At 42.7% G+C, this 18,049-nt stretch overlaps 1 protein-coding gene across 1 annotated transcript; it reads right to left on the bottom strand.

Moving 5' to 3' along the window:
- Positions 1-14,204: 14,204 nt before the first annotated feature.
- rwdd2b (RWD domain containing 2B) lies at positions 14,205-17,299 on the bottom strand. The gene is made up of 4 exons (XM_052119466.1): positions 16,999-17,299; positions 16,851-16,918; positions 15,318-15,683; positions 14,205-14,914 (listed from the first exon to the last, which is right to left on the bottom strand). Exons 1-4 carry the CDS (start codon positions 17,191-17,193, stop codon positions 14,674-14,676), a joined length of 870 nt encoding a protein of 289 aa, XP_051975426.1. The 5' UTR covers positions 17,194-17,299; the 3' UTR covers positions 14,205-14,673.
- Positions 17,300-18,049: the final 750 nt, after the last annotated feature.

Consider the following 18,049-nt stretch of genomic DNA (forward strand, 5'->3'; position numbering starts at 1 on the left):
TATTTCTATTTAAATAAATGTTGTATTCTTAAAAGGTTCTGTTTATCCAATAATCCTCTTGCAGCAATGCAGGTCTTTGGCATTTAGAAGCTGTTAGTTTAGGACCTGTGAGAAGTTTCTCAAACTAGAGACTGATTTACTTGTCTTTTTGTTTTGCATCTGGCCGACCACTTCCCTCTCTGTCACAGTCTGTCTCCCTCATGTTTTCCCTAGGACTCTTATTTTGAAGTTTTCTCCCAGACTACATCTCCCATAGTGCACTGCCCTCATCACCTTCAGCTGTTCCTCATCATCCTCACCTGTCTTCCCTGTCTTCCATCCCCTCATTAGTTCCTTTGTATATATACCCTCCAGTTTTGTTCATTGATAGTCATTCTTTGAAGTGTTACGTTTGATGATTTGTTGTGATGTTTAGCTTTATTGTTTTGTTCCACTCCAGCATTTGTTCCACTCCAGCAATTGTCATTAAAAGATTTTAAGTATCTACTCCTGTGTTTCCTCTCTTCCTCTTCCACTCTAAGTACCCAGTGTTACAGAAGGACTGACCTGAACAAGATGGAGATACCCACTGGCGTCAGGCTCCTCCTCCTCGAGCAAGAGGATCATCCAGCTGAGGATCATGTCTGTGAGTTTTTACAACTGGCAAATTTAGTGCACTTTAATGACCACTCTCTGATGGTTTTCTTCAGGACTGGTCTTAATAGTGCACTAAAGGAGCTAATGCCTCTGGTGGATCCTCACTGGACACTGGTGGCTCTACAGATTAACGGCTGACCTTTCACTGTGGGTGTGGTTGATGAGGACCTTGAATATCCCCCCACAGTGGACACTCCGAAGCCTCCCACGGCTCCACCCTCGAAGCCTCCCACGGCTCCTCCCTCGAAGCCTGCCACGGTTAACAAGGCAGCGGCCACGCCTGCCACGGTTAACGAGGCAGCACCCACACCTGCCACTGTTAACGAGCCAGCGCCTATGCCTGCAGCCTCGACCGTCCCAGAGTCAGTGCCTGCAGCCTCGACCGTCCCAGAGTCAGTGCCTGCAGCCTCGACTGTCCCAGAGCCAGATCTTGTGGAGCTAATAGACCTGCACTTGATTCCCGCCCTGATTCCCACCCTGACTACTCTTCATCCTCCGCTGGTTCCAGCCAGCATAATTGATACACTGGTTCCGTCCAGTGCCCTGGCACTTCCTCCTCTGTTGGTTCCACATAGGACATCGGCTCCTCCTCCTTCCTTTGGTCAGCCAGCTTCTCCCACATCACCGGCTCGACCTTTGCCCCCTGCAAATCTATAGTCAAGGGGAATCTCCAACCCTCCGACTCCACCTAAACCCTCCGAGCCCTGGTCTCCACCTTGGTCCCTCATTCCGTCAGTCTCACCTCTGCTATATGTCCCTTTGGCTCCACCGTGGTCCTTCAGCCAATCGGCTTCTTCGGGATCCCTTGTCCCTCCAGCTCCGCCTTGCTCAGTCGGTCACCTGGTTCCGCCTCTGTCCTCAGATCCCCCAGCTCCACCTCGGTCCTCCGAACCTTCAGTTCTACCCTGGCCCTTCAAGTCGTCGGCGACTCTCCGGGCGCCAAGTTCCATGGTTCCGCCCCTCGAGCATCTGTTGGCGCCGCCCCTCGAGCCTCCCATGGTCCCCCCTTCCCTGGCTCTGCCCTCCCTGGCTGATCCAGCAGATCCGGATCCATTTCCAGCCCTTAAGCCTCCCCCTAGGCCCCCGGATCCATTCCCAGCCCTGAAGCCACCCCCCAGGCCTCCTTCTTCACCTTCTGCATCACCCTACCCTCCTAATCCATCTCTGGGTGCCAAGAGTCACCCTTTGAATGGGGGTAATGTCACAGTCTGTCTCCCTCATGTTTTCCCTAGGACTCTTATTTTGAAGTTTTCTCCCAGACTACATCTCCCATAGTGGACTCTCCTCACCACTTCCAGCAGTTCCTCATCATCCTCACCAGTCTTCCATCCCCTCATTAGTTCCTTAGTGTATATGTTGTGTTAATTGATTGTCAGTCCTTGAAGTGTTACGTTTAATGGTTTGTTGTTATGTTTAGCTTTATTATCACTCCAGCGATTGTCATTAAAAGATTAAGTATCTATTCCTGCATTTACTCTCTTCCACTCAAAATACCCAACATACACTATCCTGGATAGAGCTAATGTTTTCAAAACAGTAATGCATGGAATAGCCTTTATATCTCTAAAACAATAGACTTTAGGAGAAAATGTGAAATAAATATTTCTTCTTGCCTATTTTTAAAAACAAAATTTGACTTGCAAGTGTAAACCAACTTGTAAGAACTGAAAACCTGATCAAATGGGGAACAAATCTACTATATTGTGATTTCCACATGGTAGCGCAGCCATTTTCAATTGTTCTATATTATAATTGTTCTGATACAGTATCTGTTTGCCATCACGGGTAAAGAAAACGTTTAATAAATATTACTTAAAACAATTATTTCAAACTGTAATAATATTGTGGCAGGGCGGAGGGAGGGGCCGGGTCGTGATCCTACAAATCCGGTCCTGTATTAGGCTAATTAAGCCACCGTGAGGGATAAAGGTCGACTGCAGAGGATCGTGCGGGAGAGAGAGATCGTTAACGGACATGTCTGTCGTGTGTGTTTATGTTGTCTTTTAAGTTTATCATTAAACTATTATTTATGTTGAAAATCGGTTCTCGCCTCCTCCTTTTCATTGATCACTTTACAAATATATATATACTGTATATATATATATATATATATAATGTATTTTTTTTTTCTCCCCTTTTCTCCCCAATTTGGAATGCCTAACATCGGAAACATAGCACGTGTGGAGGCTACATGCTATTCTCCACGGCATCCACGTACAACTTATCACGGTCCCCACAGAGAGCAAGAACCATATTATAGCAACCACGAGGAGGTTACCCCATGTGACTCTACCCTCCCTAGCAACTGGGCCAATATGGCTGCTTAGGAGACCTGGCTGGAATCACTAAGAACGCCCTGGATTCGAACTCGCGACTCCAAGGGTGTAGTCAGCGTCTTTACTTGCTGAGCTACCCAGGCCCCCGCAAACCATAATAATATTGGCAATTAATGATTTTGACAGTAGTTTTGATAAATTGAATGCATTCTTGGTGAAAGTAAGCTTTCAAGAACAAAAGTGTCTTTGTATTCTAAAAATGGAAGCCTATATACTATGTATAATATCATTTTCATAAAGTAACTTGTATCGTAATTACTTGAGTAGTTTTTTGGCAAACTACTTATTTACTCTTACTTGAGTCATAATATTTCTTAGTACTTCTACTTGTACTAATTTAATTATTCACTTGATGTTAATTATTTCTTCAGTAGTAGGACTTTTACTAAAGTAAAAAAAAAAATCAGTACTCTTTCCACCACTGATTAACACACAAATCTAGCTTATATTGTACTGTCGCAAACATTGGGTAGTCAGTGTTGGGGAATAGCTAACTACATGTAGCGATGCTACTAACTTAACTACATTTTTCAGTAGCTTGATAGTAGCTCAGCTACTTTTAAAACAGAGTAGCTTTTCCAGTAGCGAACTACAAAGTAGCGGTGTAGCGTGACCAAATGCTACATCTTGTTTGTCTGATTATAACTAATAGCCTTCCTTATTGCATAGAAGCCAAACTTTTACTGGCAACATATTTCTGTCTGCTGATCAGAATCAGGCAGTGTCGTCTTCTTTTAATGGCAGATCACAAACAAAAATTTTGAATTACCACCATCTACTTAAGAGTTTATTACAGCTCACTTGGAGAAGAAGAGATTGTCTGATGGTTATGTAAAGCGAGCAACCACTGTTTGTTTACCTTTACAAGATGTACAGGGGCAGGTAAATCTGAAAATTATAAAAGAATACCATTTTGTTCTTCTATGAAACAAAGAAAGTTTCCGACACTTTGTTCTTTATTGATAAAACATCAGCATATTTACCTTTACTATTTTAAATAAAATAGTTCAAAAAGTTATTATTGCCTTTTGAGGGATTTTGTTTCTGTTCTAAATATGTTTATTTCGCTTCTCTTCATCGTGTTATTGGGAGCAGTGAGTGAATTATTATTATAATATTTATAAATATACAATATATATTATTATAATAATTACTATCATTCAGAACTATCTGATTTCTCCATTTCTTTCATGTAAAATAAATAAAACATTTTATCTTTAGGGAAGTAGACTACATCTGGCCACAGCAGGATTGAAAAGTGTGAAGTATAGTATAACAATAATTTTTTAATGGCATCTGATCTTTTTTGTTTTTATTTTATACCATTGCATTTTATTTTATGGCCATTATTAACTGTTGCGAGGGAGTCGACAGAGAGGCGGAGGTAGAATCAATATGCAGGAAGTTTATTAAACACAGCAGACAAATCCAAAATACAAGACAGAGACTTAGTTGATGAAGCAGGCAAAGTAAAACTTTAATCCAGTTTATTTAATCCAAATAATCGGTAATCCAATAAGACTAGCACAATGGTAATAACAAGAATGCAATGAAACAGGCAATGGAAAAACACTTGGTAAGGCAGTGAAATAACTGGCAATACTTTGCAAAGTAACAATGGAGAGGCATGGCTATTTATAAATTAGTTATACAGTGCAAACAGGAAGTAAACATAAAAGAAACGGTTCATGGCTTGTATTCGGGAGAGGGCTCCCTCTGGTGGTCGCTAAATGGATACCAGCCTCATTCGTTACAACTGTATTAATGTTACTATTCATTAAATGTATTAAATACATTTTATATATTTAATTACACACATTAAATGCATTTAATTAATACATTAATTAATAAATGTCATTAGTGTACATTTTTTATTAATATTATTGGTTTGATAGTTACATTAAAAAAATATTGCCTCATTAAGTAGCTTCAATGTAGCTAGCTACTTTTTGATAATAACTTGTAGTGTGGCTAACTACTTTTTAAAAGAGTAGCTTGACTGTAGCTTAACTACTTAAAATTATGAGTAGCTTGAAGATTGTCAAACTTCAGTTTCACAGTAGCTTCCCCAACACTGTGGGTAGTATAGCTACATAGCTCATTAGGATTGCCGAGTCACCGACCACAGGTTGTGTCAATTTAAACCTAGCGATTTTATTAGTGTTATTGTAGAGGTGTTGCCATTCGTTTGAAATTTTCATGCCCAATGATTGCTGTTTTGTGTATTAGCGAATTCACCTAAGTTAAATGACTACAAAGATTTACAGTTTTCAAGGAAGAGCAGCTAAAAAGTCACTTTTAAGTCGTGTTACTTTATGATACTACTATGATCACCTTGAGTGCCAACTTTACAATACATCCCGCAGTGTTCTCAACAGCATTAAACTTCTAGCCAAAAGGCATCAGTGGTCTGGTCATGGGAGCAAATCAATGGTGCAATTTCTCCAAGAAAAACTCCAAAGTTAAGTCCTGGCATTAACCACCACTTGATACCAGCATCATTTCCCCATTTTCGATATGTGCTTTGGCATTGTTAAGATTGTCTCATTTCTATCACAAATATTAAAGAGCAGCACTTGCAGATCCTGCACATTCAGAACTTACTAGTGGATGTGCCAAATCTTAGCGCCTCTGAACATGATTAAACACATTTTTTGTCAAACAGTGTTCTGGTTATTTGATTGAATGATTGTGTGTGGAAATGTTTTCTTTATTTTAGTTGCATGGGCAATGGAAATTCTTAGATTTATAATGAAAAAAAAAATGAAAAAATTTTTTTTTTCCCAGCACAAATCTATTGAAAGTAGCATAACACTGTCACAGGCAACACTATGGTAGTGTATACCCTCTTTCTCTCTCTCTGTCTGTGAGCGTGTGGGCATTTTCCTGATGGGCCAGCACACTATGGGGCCGATCAGGGACGGACTGGACATCAGGTGAACTGAACGGGCCGAATGAGACATGATAAGCTAAAATGAGCCACCACGATATGCAGAAAAGGACAGCGAACCGCCTCAACAACTTTTGGACCAGTTGCTTTGTAAAATCCCGGGCCAATTTCTCTTCCCAGTCCAGCCCTGTGTGTGTGTGTGTGTGTGTGTGTGTGTGTGTGTGTGTGTGTGTGTGTGTGTGTGTTAGTGCGGCTATCATTATGAGGACTCTCCATAGACATAATGATTTTTACGAACTGTACAAACTATAGATTCTATCCCCTGACCCCTAAACCTGCATGTTTACATTAAAAAAAACATGTTTTTTAGGGTGTTTTTTAAGCTATTTGAATCATGGGGACACTAGAAATTTATTTATAAACCACATTTATAGCATAATACCCTTGTAATTACCAGTTTGTAACCTAAAAAATGTCCTCGTAAACCACCCAAACCTGTCCAAACACACAAAACACACACTATCAATGCTTGATTTTCATGCAGTGTGTCCAGTAGTATCCATCTGCAGAGCCACAGATCAGTGTGTTTAGAGTTCTTTTAGACAATAAAAAAGTTTTTAGTTTTTTTATTTGTTGCCTAAGTTTCGAGTTAGTATCGATCCAGAGGTACCTGGGCTGGTATCGTACTGAAGCCAAAATGTTGATATCTGAGCAACCCTATTGCATATGTCATATTGCATTGCTTTTGTGCATATTCTGAGCCTTGTTGAACTGACCATGAGAAAAAACAGCACCATTATTACAAAAGACATACATGATAAGTTAATTAAGTCTGTGAAATCATAAAATAAAATAAATAAAATAATTTTTTACAAGTTCAGGTAGTATCCCAGATTTTTCAAATATGATACATTTTCAAATTTCAAATTTTTAAGTTAAAAAAAACCTCAATTCATTCACTTGCATTGTATGGACCAACAGTGCTGAGATATGCTTCTAAACTGTGGAAGAAAGAAAGTCATACACATAGGGCTGGGTGATAAAATTATATCAATATTTATCGTGATAAAAAAAACTCCACGATATCGACAATAAGCTTTTGGGTAATTTTCAATATTTTGCCTGTGTTCTACATCTAGACCTGCGTGTTGCTAAAAACACTAGCAGTTTGGCTTTCTTGTCTTATGTTTCCACTGGCAAGTGCTGAGCGAATGTGAGTGAGCACTTTCAATTCCTTCCTATGGAAGCCGAGAGTAAAACTGGCGAGCTGGACAGTAAAATTGACAGCAGCGCGGGGCAAGCGATTCCCTAGCGTTCGGAGTGGCTTTGTGTGGATTTCTTCCATTTCAGTGGAAACGCAGCCTCAGACTGTATGAAGTTGCTATTGCCCCAGCTACACAGGTCACTGTGTTCCAGATCCGGATCCCAGATTGATTCCATCATGACTGCAAGATATCATGACAACGGTTACGCCCTCTCATCGTCTCTAGTGAGCAGCATGACAAAACAACTGTGCCAGTTACATCATATCTGATCTTTCTGCACTGTATTCTTGAATATTTTTCTCTGAAACACTGAAGCACTGAAACAAGCTTCACTGATGCCCGGGCCGCACCCGCACCCTCTTTTCCCCACATTTGCGTAAAAATGAGGCGCGTGTTTCCAGAGTTTTATTAATCAGCATGTTCCAAGCCTTTAATAATAAACAAATAGATTTCTGTTCTAATTTTGTGAAATTATTCAGAGTTCTTCATCTCTGACAAGGATGAAAGACAAAACAATTAGTTTGTAGCCTAGTCTTTCTCACTTTAATGAAAATAGAAAATGGTCCATTCAGACTTTCACATTTTCAAAAGATTCTCTCTGAACCCCCATACAGTATCATTCCTCAGTCACAAGGGCTTATATGCCCCCATACTTGGATATCTTTATGTAAAGAAATATGAATATAATCTTCATTATGATTCAAAATGAACAGATCATCTTATAACATTCACATCCAACTGCACTCAATTGATAAACTCTATTAAATATTGCAATATTTTCATAGAAGATCCCTCAGACATTACTGCATTGGTTGTGTCTGGGCCCCCAAATCTGTTTTGTAAAGACTATTTAGACTTTTTAGGATTTTGTTGGAAATTCATAAAAATGTGCAATGTGCAAATTTTTGGGTGAACTGTCCCTTTAAAACATAGAAAAAGATCTATATCTTCTCTTCCTATCCTATTTCGTTGTATCTGTTAATTACAGTACATTACAGAAAGCTTTGATGATGATTTGAATCTTCAGCTAAGAAGTTTGACCAGTACGCTGTGACAACTTCAACACATATCTAATACTAAAAGTGCATGCTATGAGAATTTAAAACATATAAAACTGTGAACAAGTTACATGTCATTTAAAAATAGTAATTTATATGTAAACTATTTAATCATTTTTACACAAATTTTTTTTTATTTTAACTGTCAAGGAATGGTTGTGTGTAGCCAAAGTATTTAAAGTGAAACAAAATACTTATTAGTATTGTTGGTATTATAACAAATCAATGTTAGTATGCAATCTGTCACGAACACCGGTGAGGGCGCCTTCTCCCCCGGCCTTCGGAGATCGCACTCGCCCGAGTATTGACTGCTCAGACTACATTTCCAATAACCCACATGCCTAGGTCTGATTGTTCCGCAGCTATCCCTCGTTGTCTCTGTCTATTTAAACATGCCTGTGTATTTCTTCATTGCGAAGTCTTGTTTGCCCCGGCGACATCACCAAGCGTATTTACTCTGTTTACTCCTTGATTTCCTGTGTATCAACCTAGCCTGTTTCCTTGACTACGATAGCTCTGCCGCCAGCCTTGTTGACTCCGTGCCTGTTACTTACCACGTTTGTATGCTGCCTGCCCTGACCTATTGCCCGTCCTTGTTTACGTTCCTCTCTATCTTCCACTCTCTGTTTGCCCGTTCTTGACCCTGCCTCTGTTGAATAAACCGCATATGGATCCTAACCAGCCTGACTCGTCATTACAGAAGACTTCGCCGCACATCGATCCAGCGGTGATCTCTCGCATGACTGAAGAACTCTCCGTGCAAGCAAACATGTTATCGGCACAACAACATCAGCTCGGGAGCCTCACCTCAGCCGTTGAAGAAATAATGCGCACCATTCAGGCATCGCTTCAACCTCCACCGGCACCCGCGCCCGCGGTCGTAGCGCCCCCAGCCAGCCTAGTTGCCGCAGCCGCACCTGACCCCCAAGCCCCTCCCAGTCCCAGACTCGAGTTCCCGGAGAAATTCGACGGAACGCCCTCAAAGTGCAGGGGCTTCATCATGCAATGTTCCGTCTTCCTAACACAACAACCGGCGCTGTACCCCACCGACCAGAGCAAGATCCACTTTCTCAGCTCGGTGCTCACAGGTCGTGCCCTCGACTGGGCAACCGCGGTCTGGACTAACCAAGGATTCGCCCAGTTCACCTTTGACTCCTTCATGCAGAGCCTGGTTGACGCCTATGATCACCCGGAGAGCGGCAAGAGCGTGGGAGAACAACTGCTGGCGCTCCGCCAGGGAAGTCGCACGGCAGCCGATTATGCCCTCACCTTACGCACTCTCGCTACACAGACCGGCTGGCTCGAGAGTCCCCTGAAACTCCTCTTCCGACAGGCGCTGAACATGGACCTGCAGTCAGAGCTGGCCTGTCGCGACGAGGGAATTTCCCTGGACCAGTTCATCTCATTGGCGATTCGCCTGGATAACCTCATTCGCTCCAGGCGACCAGCCAGGTGGTTCTCTCAGTCCGCTCCGGCACCCCAGCAACATGTTACCCCCGAGCCCATGCAACTTCATCGAACCCACCTCACCCCGGAGGAGAAGGAACGCCGCCTATCCAATCGCCTATGCCTGTACTGTGGTCTAGCCGGTCACCTCCGCGCCAACTGCCCAACGCGGCCGCCTGAACCACAACGACCCAGGGTGAGTTTATCACTCTCTTCCACTCACACCGGGGCCTGCCTTAAAGTGCCCGTCAAACTCAGGTATCTCTCATCCAGCATTGACACTCACGCTATGATAGATTCAGGGGCAGCGGGTAACTTCATTGACGAAAGTTTTTGCAGACAGCATAACATTCCTTTGACAGCTTGTCATTCTCCCTTAACAGTGGCAGCACTAGATGGCCGTCCCCTGGGCACCGGCCTAGTGAATTATACCACCTCCAACGTCCTCCTGCAGGTGGGCGTGTGGCACACTGAGACCGCGCGCCTGAACGTCGTCACCACCCCTCACCATCCCATAGTTCTCGGTCTTCCCTGGCTCCGACTCCACGACCCACGTATCGCCTGGCGAGACGGTCAAATCATACAGTGGGGCACCGACTGCACGACACGATGTCTCAGAACCGTTATTCCCTCCACCCTGGGGGCCACCAAGGTTCAGAGGGTGTCTGACATCTCCCCTCCGATACCTCCAGAATACGCCGACCTGAGCGAAGCCTTCAGCAAGGCCAGAGCCTCTCTTCTTCCGCCCCACCGGCCGAGCGACTGTGCCATCGAGCTCAAGCCAGGAGCTGCGCCGCCCCGAGGACGCATCTTCCCCCTGTCCGAACCCGAGTCCCTCGCCATGAAGGCCTACATCAAGGAGGAGCTAGCCAAGGGGTTCATCCGACCTTCCACTTCCCCGGCGGCAGTCGGATTCTTCTTCGTGGGCAAGAAAGATGGCTCCCTCCGCCCCTGTATCGACTACCGAGGCCTGAACGACGTTACCGTCAAATTCCGGTATCCCCTCCCTCTGGAACAGCTAAGAACCGCAAATTTCTACACCAAGCTAGACCTACGGTGTGCTTACAACTTGATCCACATCCGGGAGGGGGACGAGTGGAAGACCGACTTCTCCTCCTCCAGCGGCCATTACGAATATCTGGTTATGCCGTTCAGCTTGTCCAACAGCCCGTCAGTGTTTCAGTCCTTTATTAATGATGTGTTCAGAGATCTGCTCAACCGGTGCCTGATAGTCTACATAGACGACATCCTGGTCTACTCCAACTCACGCGAGGAACACATCCGTCAGGTCAGAACAGTGCTCGCACGTCTGATCAAGCATCAGCTGTACGCCAAGGCCGAGAAATGTGAGTTCCACCTGAGGTTGGCGGCCTTTCTGGGGTACGTCATTAGCCCCGAGGGGGTGGCCATGGACGACAACAAGGTACGGGCCGTCCTGGAGTGGCCTCTGCCCGCCACGGTGAAGGAGCTTCAGCGTTTCCTGGGGTTTTCCAACTTTTACCGCAGGTTCATAAGAAACTTCAGCACCGTCGCCTCTCCTCTCACCGCCATGGTAAAAAGGGGAAGAACTAAGCTTCACTGGCCCGCCGAAGCCGTCCAGGCCTTTGCTCAGCTGAAGGAGCGCTTCACTACCGCACCCATCCTGAATCACCCCAACCCTGACATCCCTTTCGTGCTAGAGGTGGACACTTCAAACACCGACATAGGCGTCGTACTTTCTCAGCATCAGGGCAATCCTCCGAAACTTTTCCCCTGTGCCTTCTACTCCCGTAAGCTCACCGCCGCCGAACAGAACTACGATGTGGGCAACTGCGAGCTCTTGGCCATGAAAGCGGCCCTGGAGGAGTGGCGACACTGGCTGGAGGGGGCCAGACACCCGTTCCTGGTCCTCACGGACCACCGCAATCTCGAATACCTCCACTCAGCCAGACGTCTCAACCCCAGACAAGCCAGGTGGGCCCTGTTCTTCACCCGCTTCGATTTTACCATCTCCTACCTCCCAGGATCCAAGAACACCAAGGCCGACTCGCTCTCACGGCTGTACGAAGCCACATCCCAAGGTCCTACAGCCGACCCCAGCGTTCCCCCAGCGCTCATCCTAGCTCCCGTCCAGTGGGATCTTATGACTGACATAACCCAGGCCCATGCCTCTGCTCCACCTCCACCTGAGTGTCCACCTGACCGGACATTTGTGCCCACCGATCTCCGGGAGAGGGTACTCCACTGGGTACATGACGCCTCGAACTCTGGACACCCCGGCGTCACTGCAACCACGCGCCTCTTAAGGAACCGCTTCTGGTGGTAGACGCTACCCGAAGACACCGCCGACTTCGTGAAGGGGTGTCGAGCTTGCAACCTAACGAAGTCCCCTAAGCAGCCACCGGCTGGACTTCTTCAACCTCTGCCCATACCTCAGTGCCCTTGGTCTCACATCGCTGTGGACTTTATCACGGATCTGCCCAGTTCCCAGGGACACACCACTATACTCTCCGTCGTAGACCGATTCTCCAAGGCATGTCGCCTGATCCCCCTACCCAAACTACCCACCGCCCTTGAAACCGCCGAACACTTATTTCAATATGTGTTCCGCCTCTACGGACTGCCCGAGGACATTGTCTCAGACCGGGGGTCCCAGTTCACCTCCAGGGTTTGGAAAGCCTTCTTCCGCCTCCTTAACATTAACCTCAGTCTCTCGTCAGGGTACCACCCTCAGTCCAATGGCCAGACGGAGTGGCTTAACCAGGAGATCACCAGGTTCCTGCGCACATACTGCCATCACAACCAGTCGGACTGGAGTCGGTTCCTCCCATGGGCCGAATACGCCCAGAACTCCCTGCTCAAGCCATCCACTAACCTGACTCCCTTCCAGTGCATCCTCGGGTACCAGCCCCCGCTCTTTCCCTGGTCCGGTGAACCCTCCGAGGTCCCTGCAGTGAACGACTGGCTTCAACGCAGTGAGGCCACAATGTGTATTTCTTCATTGCGAAGTCGTTTGCCCCGGCGACATCACCAAGCGTATTTACTCTGTTTACTCCTCGATTTCCTGTGTATCAACCTAGCCTGTTTCCTTGACTACGATAGCTCTGCCGCCAGCCTTGTTGACTCCGTGCCTGTTACTTACCACGTTTGTATGCTGCCTGCCCTGACCTATTGCCCGTCCTTGTTTACGTTCCTCTCTATTTGCCCGTTCTTGACCCTGCCTCTGTTGAATAAACCGCATATGGATCCTAACCAGCCTGACTCGTCATTACACAATCAAAGCGTTGTTTATTTTCCAAGACATATGAAAAAGATCTATTTTTATTATTTACCTTGAAAATCAATGAAGGGATGGTCTCTTCCTAGACCATCACATTTGTTCAAATATCCATAAAAAAATTAAGTTGTCTTTTATTATTTTTAGTAATTTTTGTGTTAGGATTAGATCTATCTATCTATCTATCTATCTATGCCCACCACCATTCATCAGTGGATATTTGTTTATTTATTTTAAAAGGACTGTGCAGAACGGACAATTAAAGCATTAAAGAAAATGACTTAACTAGATAATAGTTTTCAATACTTTTAAAAAACAGAGGCTAGTAAGGCTACTAAAGTTGTGTCTTGTAGCTTATATTCACTGCAAAAGGTTGAGCAAATGATAGCACACATCCATTATAAACTGTTAGCATAATAAATGATAAAGAATGATAGCCTACCTAATTGTTGGCACGCACATATAACAGAACACTTAAATTGTTGTACTGTGAACTGACCGAAGACAAAAATGTCAGTTTCAGAGACAGAAAAAAAAGTTGCAGTTCATTAAACACACCTTGACCCTTAGGGCATGTTGTCAAACTATATGGGGTAAGTTGTCACAATGAAAGCTATCATTAAACTGCCTAATGAAGCATTTTAGCTAAATTTAAACTGTTATACTGTAAATTAGGAAGAAAATAAAACAATTTGTGAAACAGCAAAAATTATAAAGATAACATGGGAAAAATATCAAACGAGTGTTTTGGCTTAATAAATTCTTAACATTTAAAACAGAGGTGACAGCTTGCCCCAACCTGACATTAATGAAAAATGCCTTTGTCTGGAGAACACAGTTCATCCTTTGTTAAAATCTTCCTTCATTATATAGTTGACCCTTGCCTTATATACCAGTGAAGTTTTAATCAATTTATTATTGGACTTTTGACTCAAAGACTTGGCCATGTTGCTGTCCTCATTTTAAATAGATGGTAAGAGATTATTTTCTTCAATTGAATAGAACATCACCAATAAATTTCTACTTTCACTTTCTTCTTTTGTTTTTGGCGATTCGGTCAAAGGTGGAGATTTATAGTAAAAAAATATTTAAATGTGAATCTGTTTCTCACCCACACCCATCATATCACTTCTGAAGACATGGTTTTAACCACTGGAGTCATATGGATTACTTTTATGCTGCCTTTATGTGCATTTTGCAGCTTCAGAATTTTGGCACCCATTCACTTGCATTGAATGGAACTACAGAGGTGAGATATTCTTCTAAAAATCTAAATTTGTGTTCTGAAGAAGAAAGAAAGTCATACACATCTGGTATGGCATGAGAGTGAGTAAATGATGAGAGAATTTACATTTTTGGGTGAACTATCCCTTTAATGGTACAGTTCACCCAAAATGGAACATTCTGTTATCTGTTATCATTTACTCATTCTAATGTTTTATTTAAAGCATTATATCCAGTCCACTTAAACTAAACAATTTTCCATGGACACACAAAAATGGCTGAATTCTTAAGTAGAACTCTTCTTGTGGCCATTTCAATGGACTACAATCTTGTTTTAGTTAGGATTGACAATAAAAAATGTGTTACAACTCATATTGCATTAGAATGGGTTTATCTTGTCTTAATTGCATAATTCAATAAAATATTTTTTTTACATTTCAATTTGTTGGTGAGCCTAAAAATGAAGGCTGAAATTGTATTTCTCATCATATAATGAGAACCGCCTCCTAAACACACACACACACACACACACACACACACACACACACACAAACAAACACAATTATCTCCCCTCAATCCCAAAGTACAGTTGAAAGATATCAGCACATCCTTTGTCATGAAGGAACTGATAGAGCTGTCCAAGGTCCATGTGGTTTCCTCTGTTCCCGTGAGGGTCAAAAATCGCTTCATGGAAACTTGTGAATTTGCGAAGGGAGTCAGTTCTCTCCTCTGACCAGCTGCTATCAAGAGGGAAATCCTCTCTGTGACGAATCATAATTCTCTTCCATGTTAAAACTTTCACCCTGGTGAGAAAGGAAAAAGATGGTTTAATTGGAGAAGAGGACATTTTTGACAGAATGCAATTTCATCTGCTCAGATAAACTGCATTTGTGAACATTCACTTAGCTAGTAGCTCATCTGTCACACTTATATTAGGTGTCTTTAACTACTATGTACTAACATTAAATACATACAAGTCTATGTATTTACTGTAATCATGTTGTTCTGCAAAATGCCCACATTTGCTACTGAGGTTGAGGTACGGGTAGGGTTAGGATTAGGGGTTAGAGTTAGGTTTTGGGTAAGGGTTAAGATAGGGATAAAGGTAAAGTTAAGCGTGTAACTAACTAGTTTGTAATGCCATAAGGGTGAGTAAATAATGATGGAATTGTCACTTTAAAAAGAATGTCGGACTTCAATCAATACCTCGCCCAGAACTCATCACAGCCAGACTGCAGCCCCTCCACACATACAATGCCAGGCTTCCCTGGCATACTGAACCCCGAGAGGTTCAGCTCCTTTGACCATTCCAGAATGTTCTTCCTCTTGAACTTATTGTAAATGTGATGACTGTAGATCCAAAGTCTGGTGAAAGTCTCTTTTGACGGCATTGAGACATTTTCCTTCTTGGGCTCACTGACAGGAACGCTTTTACTGATGTATGTTTGCGCATTGTCTTGGATCCACTGCACGGCAGACAGAACACACACTTCACCGCAGCAGCTTGCAGACAGGTAGGTGTTGAGTTCAGAATGAAGCTGCATCTGCTGCGCTCTAGTGAGCTCAGGACATCTGGGGAAAACAAAACATTATTACAGCAGTCAAAAAAAGAAATCCTAATGGGAATTTTCTTACCGGATTCAAACACAACACAAAATGAAAACTAGATATTATAAAACAAACCGTTCATAATTGGACTATTATGATTACAAATTGGCAGGCCCAGACAGAATCAGTAAACTTTTTAATGCATTTTCTGGGTTGATTTTTCTTATCATGTATTCACCCTAATGTCATCCCTGATGTGAAGGACTTTTTATCTTCTGCAGAACACAAATGAAGATTTTTAGAAGAATATTTCAGATCTGTTGGTCCACATAATGCAAGTGAATGGTGACCAGAACTTTGATGCTCCAAAAAGCACATAAAGGCGGCATAAAAGTAATCCACCGACTCCAGTGGTCTCAGAAGCAATCTAAACGATTTTGGGTGAGAATAGACCAAAATGTAATAGTTTTTTCACAGTACATCTTGCCATTGCAGTCTCTAGGCACGATCATGAGTTCAGGCTCAATTACACTTCCTAGTGCTTGATGCATGTGCAAGATCCCTAGATGGCACTAGGAAGTGTTATTGAGCTTGAAATCATGATCGCCAAGACTACTGATTTCAAGATTTATAGTGAAAAAGGAGTTACATTTTGGTCTGTTTCTCACCCAAAATCGATTGGATCGCTTCAGAAGACATGGATTAAACCACTGGAGTCATATGGATCTACACATTTTTGGTCACCATTCACATGCATTGTATGGACTTAAAGAGCTGAAATATTATTGTGAAAATGTTTGTTTGTGTTCTGCAGAAGAAAGAAAGTTGTGGATCTGGAATGGCATGAGGGTGAGTAAATGATGAAAGAATATTCATTTTTGGGTAATCTATTCCTTTAACTGTCCAAGTAGCAAGAAATTATTCCAGTACAATACAAATAGCATTCTGGATATACAATCAGACTAAAATAAGACTAAAAATACTGTAGGAATTTCAACGTATCCACTAGGTTCTTTTTGGATTCTTCATTGATTCCATTCGGATCCTTTAGGATTGGTTCCCAAATTATGGAATCCTGTAGATATTTGTGTTTGTTTTACCACTGTATTATGTATATCAGTATGTCAGAAAGTAAACAAGCAATCAAAAGAGATCATGAATAATACATGAGCACTCAAAATATGTAAATACCTGATAGTAATCTCTGGCAGCACTTTCGGGTAGTCGTTTGGATAAGTGCAGGACAATGTAATACTCACCTGACAAAGATAAAGTGAGATTGTAAAAGGCACTAAATAATCAAGAGCAGACTCTAATTGAATGTAATCCTCACACTTACTTCAGGGTTGTCCACCTTCACCTTGATAGAGAGCTGGGGTCTGGTGCTGGGGGGAGTATCAGCTGAGCCCTCCACAAAAGCCCGGAGCTCCGCGTGAGAGAGCTGATCCACCAGTAACTCTTCTTCACTTGGAAACATACTTAATAACAGCTCTATCTCTGAGAACTGGGCCTCCGCTTCCTCTGAGCAAGCCATGATTTTAACATAAGCGAATCAAATCCCAGTCCAGATTGCTTGCGGATTGCTTGTAAGTACACGAAACGCTGCTCTGCCCGAAGAAACTGAAGTGGTCACAGGGCACAATCAGGAACAGTATGACAGTACGCATGAACCACAGGAAAGTGTAATAGGCGGGGCAAAGCGGTCCAAATGTAGCCTCTGATTGGTCAAGTATTATGTGTTTAAAAAAATACTAATTATCCAGTTTTAGCGCTACTTTGTGTATTTTTATTCAATGACTATTATAGTCCAAAGTCGTTCTAGCTAAATAGTCTCTGTTACGTTTCTCAGTGTCATTATTCAAGTGTACAATATTGTCCAGACCGCTCCAATGTGAAGTAGACATTGTCACGTGGTACCTGTGACTTTTCTCAGCGATGGTGAAGATGAACCAATCATAGTCAATTGTGATTATTGGCTGTATATATATTGTTCGTTTTATTTATTTTTTAAAATATATTTTCAAAGAAATATTTTGTTACCTGGTGCCAAAAGTTGGCACATTTACGTTAATATAGTTAACAGATGTTATCAATAAGACAAGAAAACCGTTATAAGCTAGCACTTTGGCGTTAAATTCTCAGGATGGCAAAATGTATGTGAATTTGTTGTCATATGTATTGATGCTCATTTCGTTTTACTATGGAAACATGAATTGTTTGGTCTTCTAGAGACACCAAAAGGCAAAGATAGTCATGTATATATTACAAATCTTTTTCTTTTATTGGCAAAATGTAGTACTTACAAATGTTACTTTTCTTCTTTAAATAAACATGTTTTATAGCTTTCAGACAGGATATTGGATATTGATTCAATCCGTTATTCCTTGAAA

The sequence above is a fragment of the Xyrauchen texanus genome, chromosome 4 (assembly GCF_025860055.1).
Source record: "Xyrauchen texanus isolate HMW12.3.18 chromosome 4, RBS_HiC_50CHRs, whole genome shotgun sequence".
Taxonomy (NCBI): domain Eukaryota; kingdom Metazoa; phylum Chordata; class Actinopteri; order Cypriniformes; family Catostomidae; genus Xyrauchen; species Xyrauchen texanus.

What these genes read in the sequence shown, in the direction of transcription:
- rwdd2b (XM_052119466.1), bottom strand. Translation starts at nt 17,193, where the DNA reads ATGGCTTGCTCAGAGGAAGCGGAGGCCCAGTTCTCAGAGATAGAGCTG. An exon ending in TGAAGGTGGACAACCCTGAA is followed by an intron (nt 16,919 to 16,998) that starts GTAAGTGTGAGG and finishes TATCTTTGTCAG; the next exon opens with GTGAGTATTACATTGTCCTG. An exon ending in TGTGATGAGTTCTGGGCGAG is followed by an intron (nt 14,915 to 15,317) that starts GTATTGATTGAA and finishes CTTTCTCACCAG; the next exon opens with GGTGAAAGTTTTAACATGGA.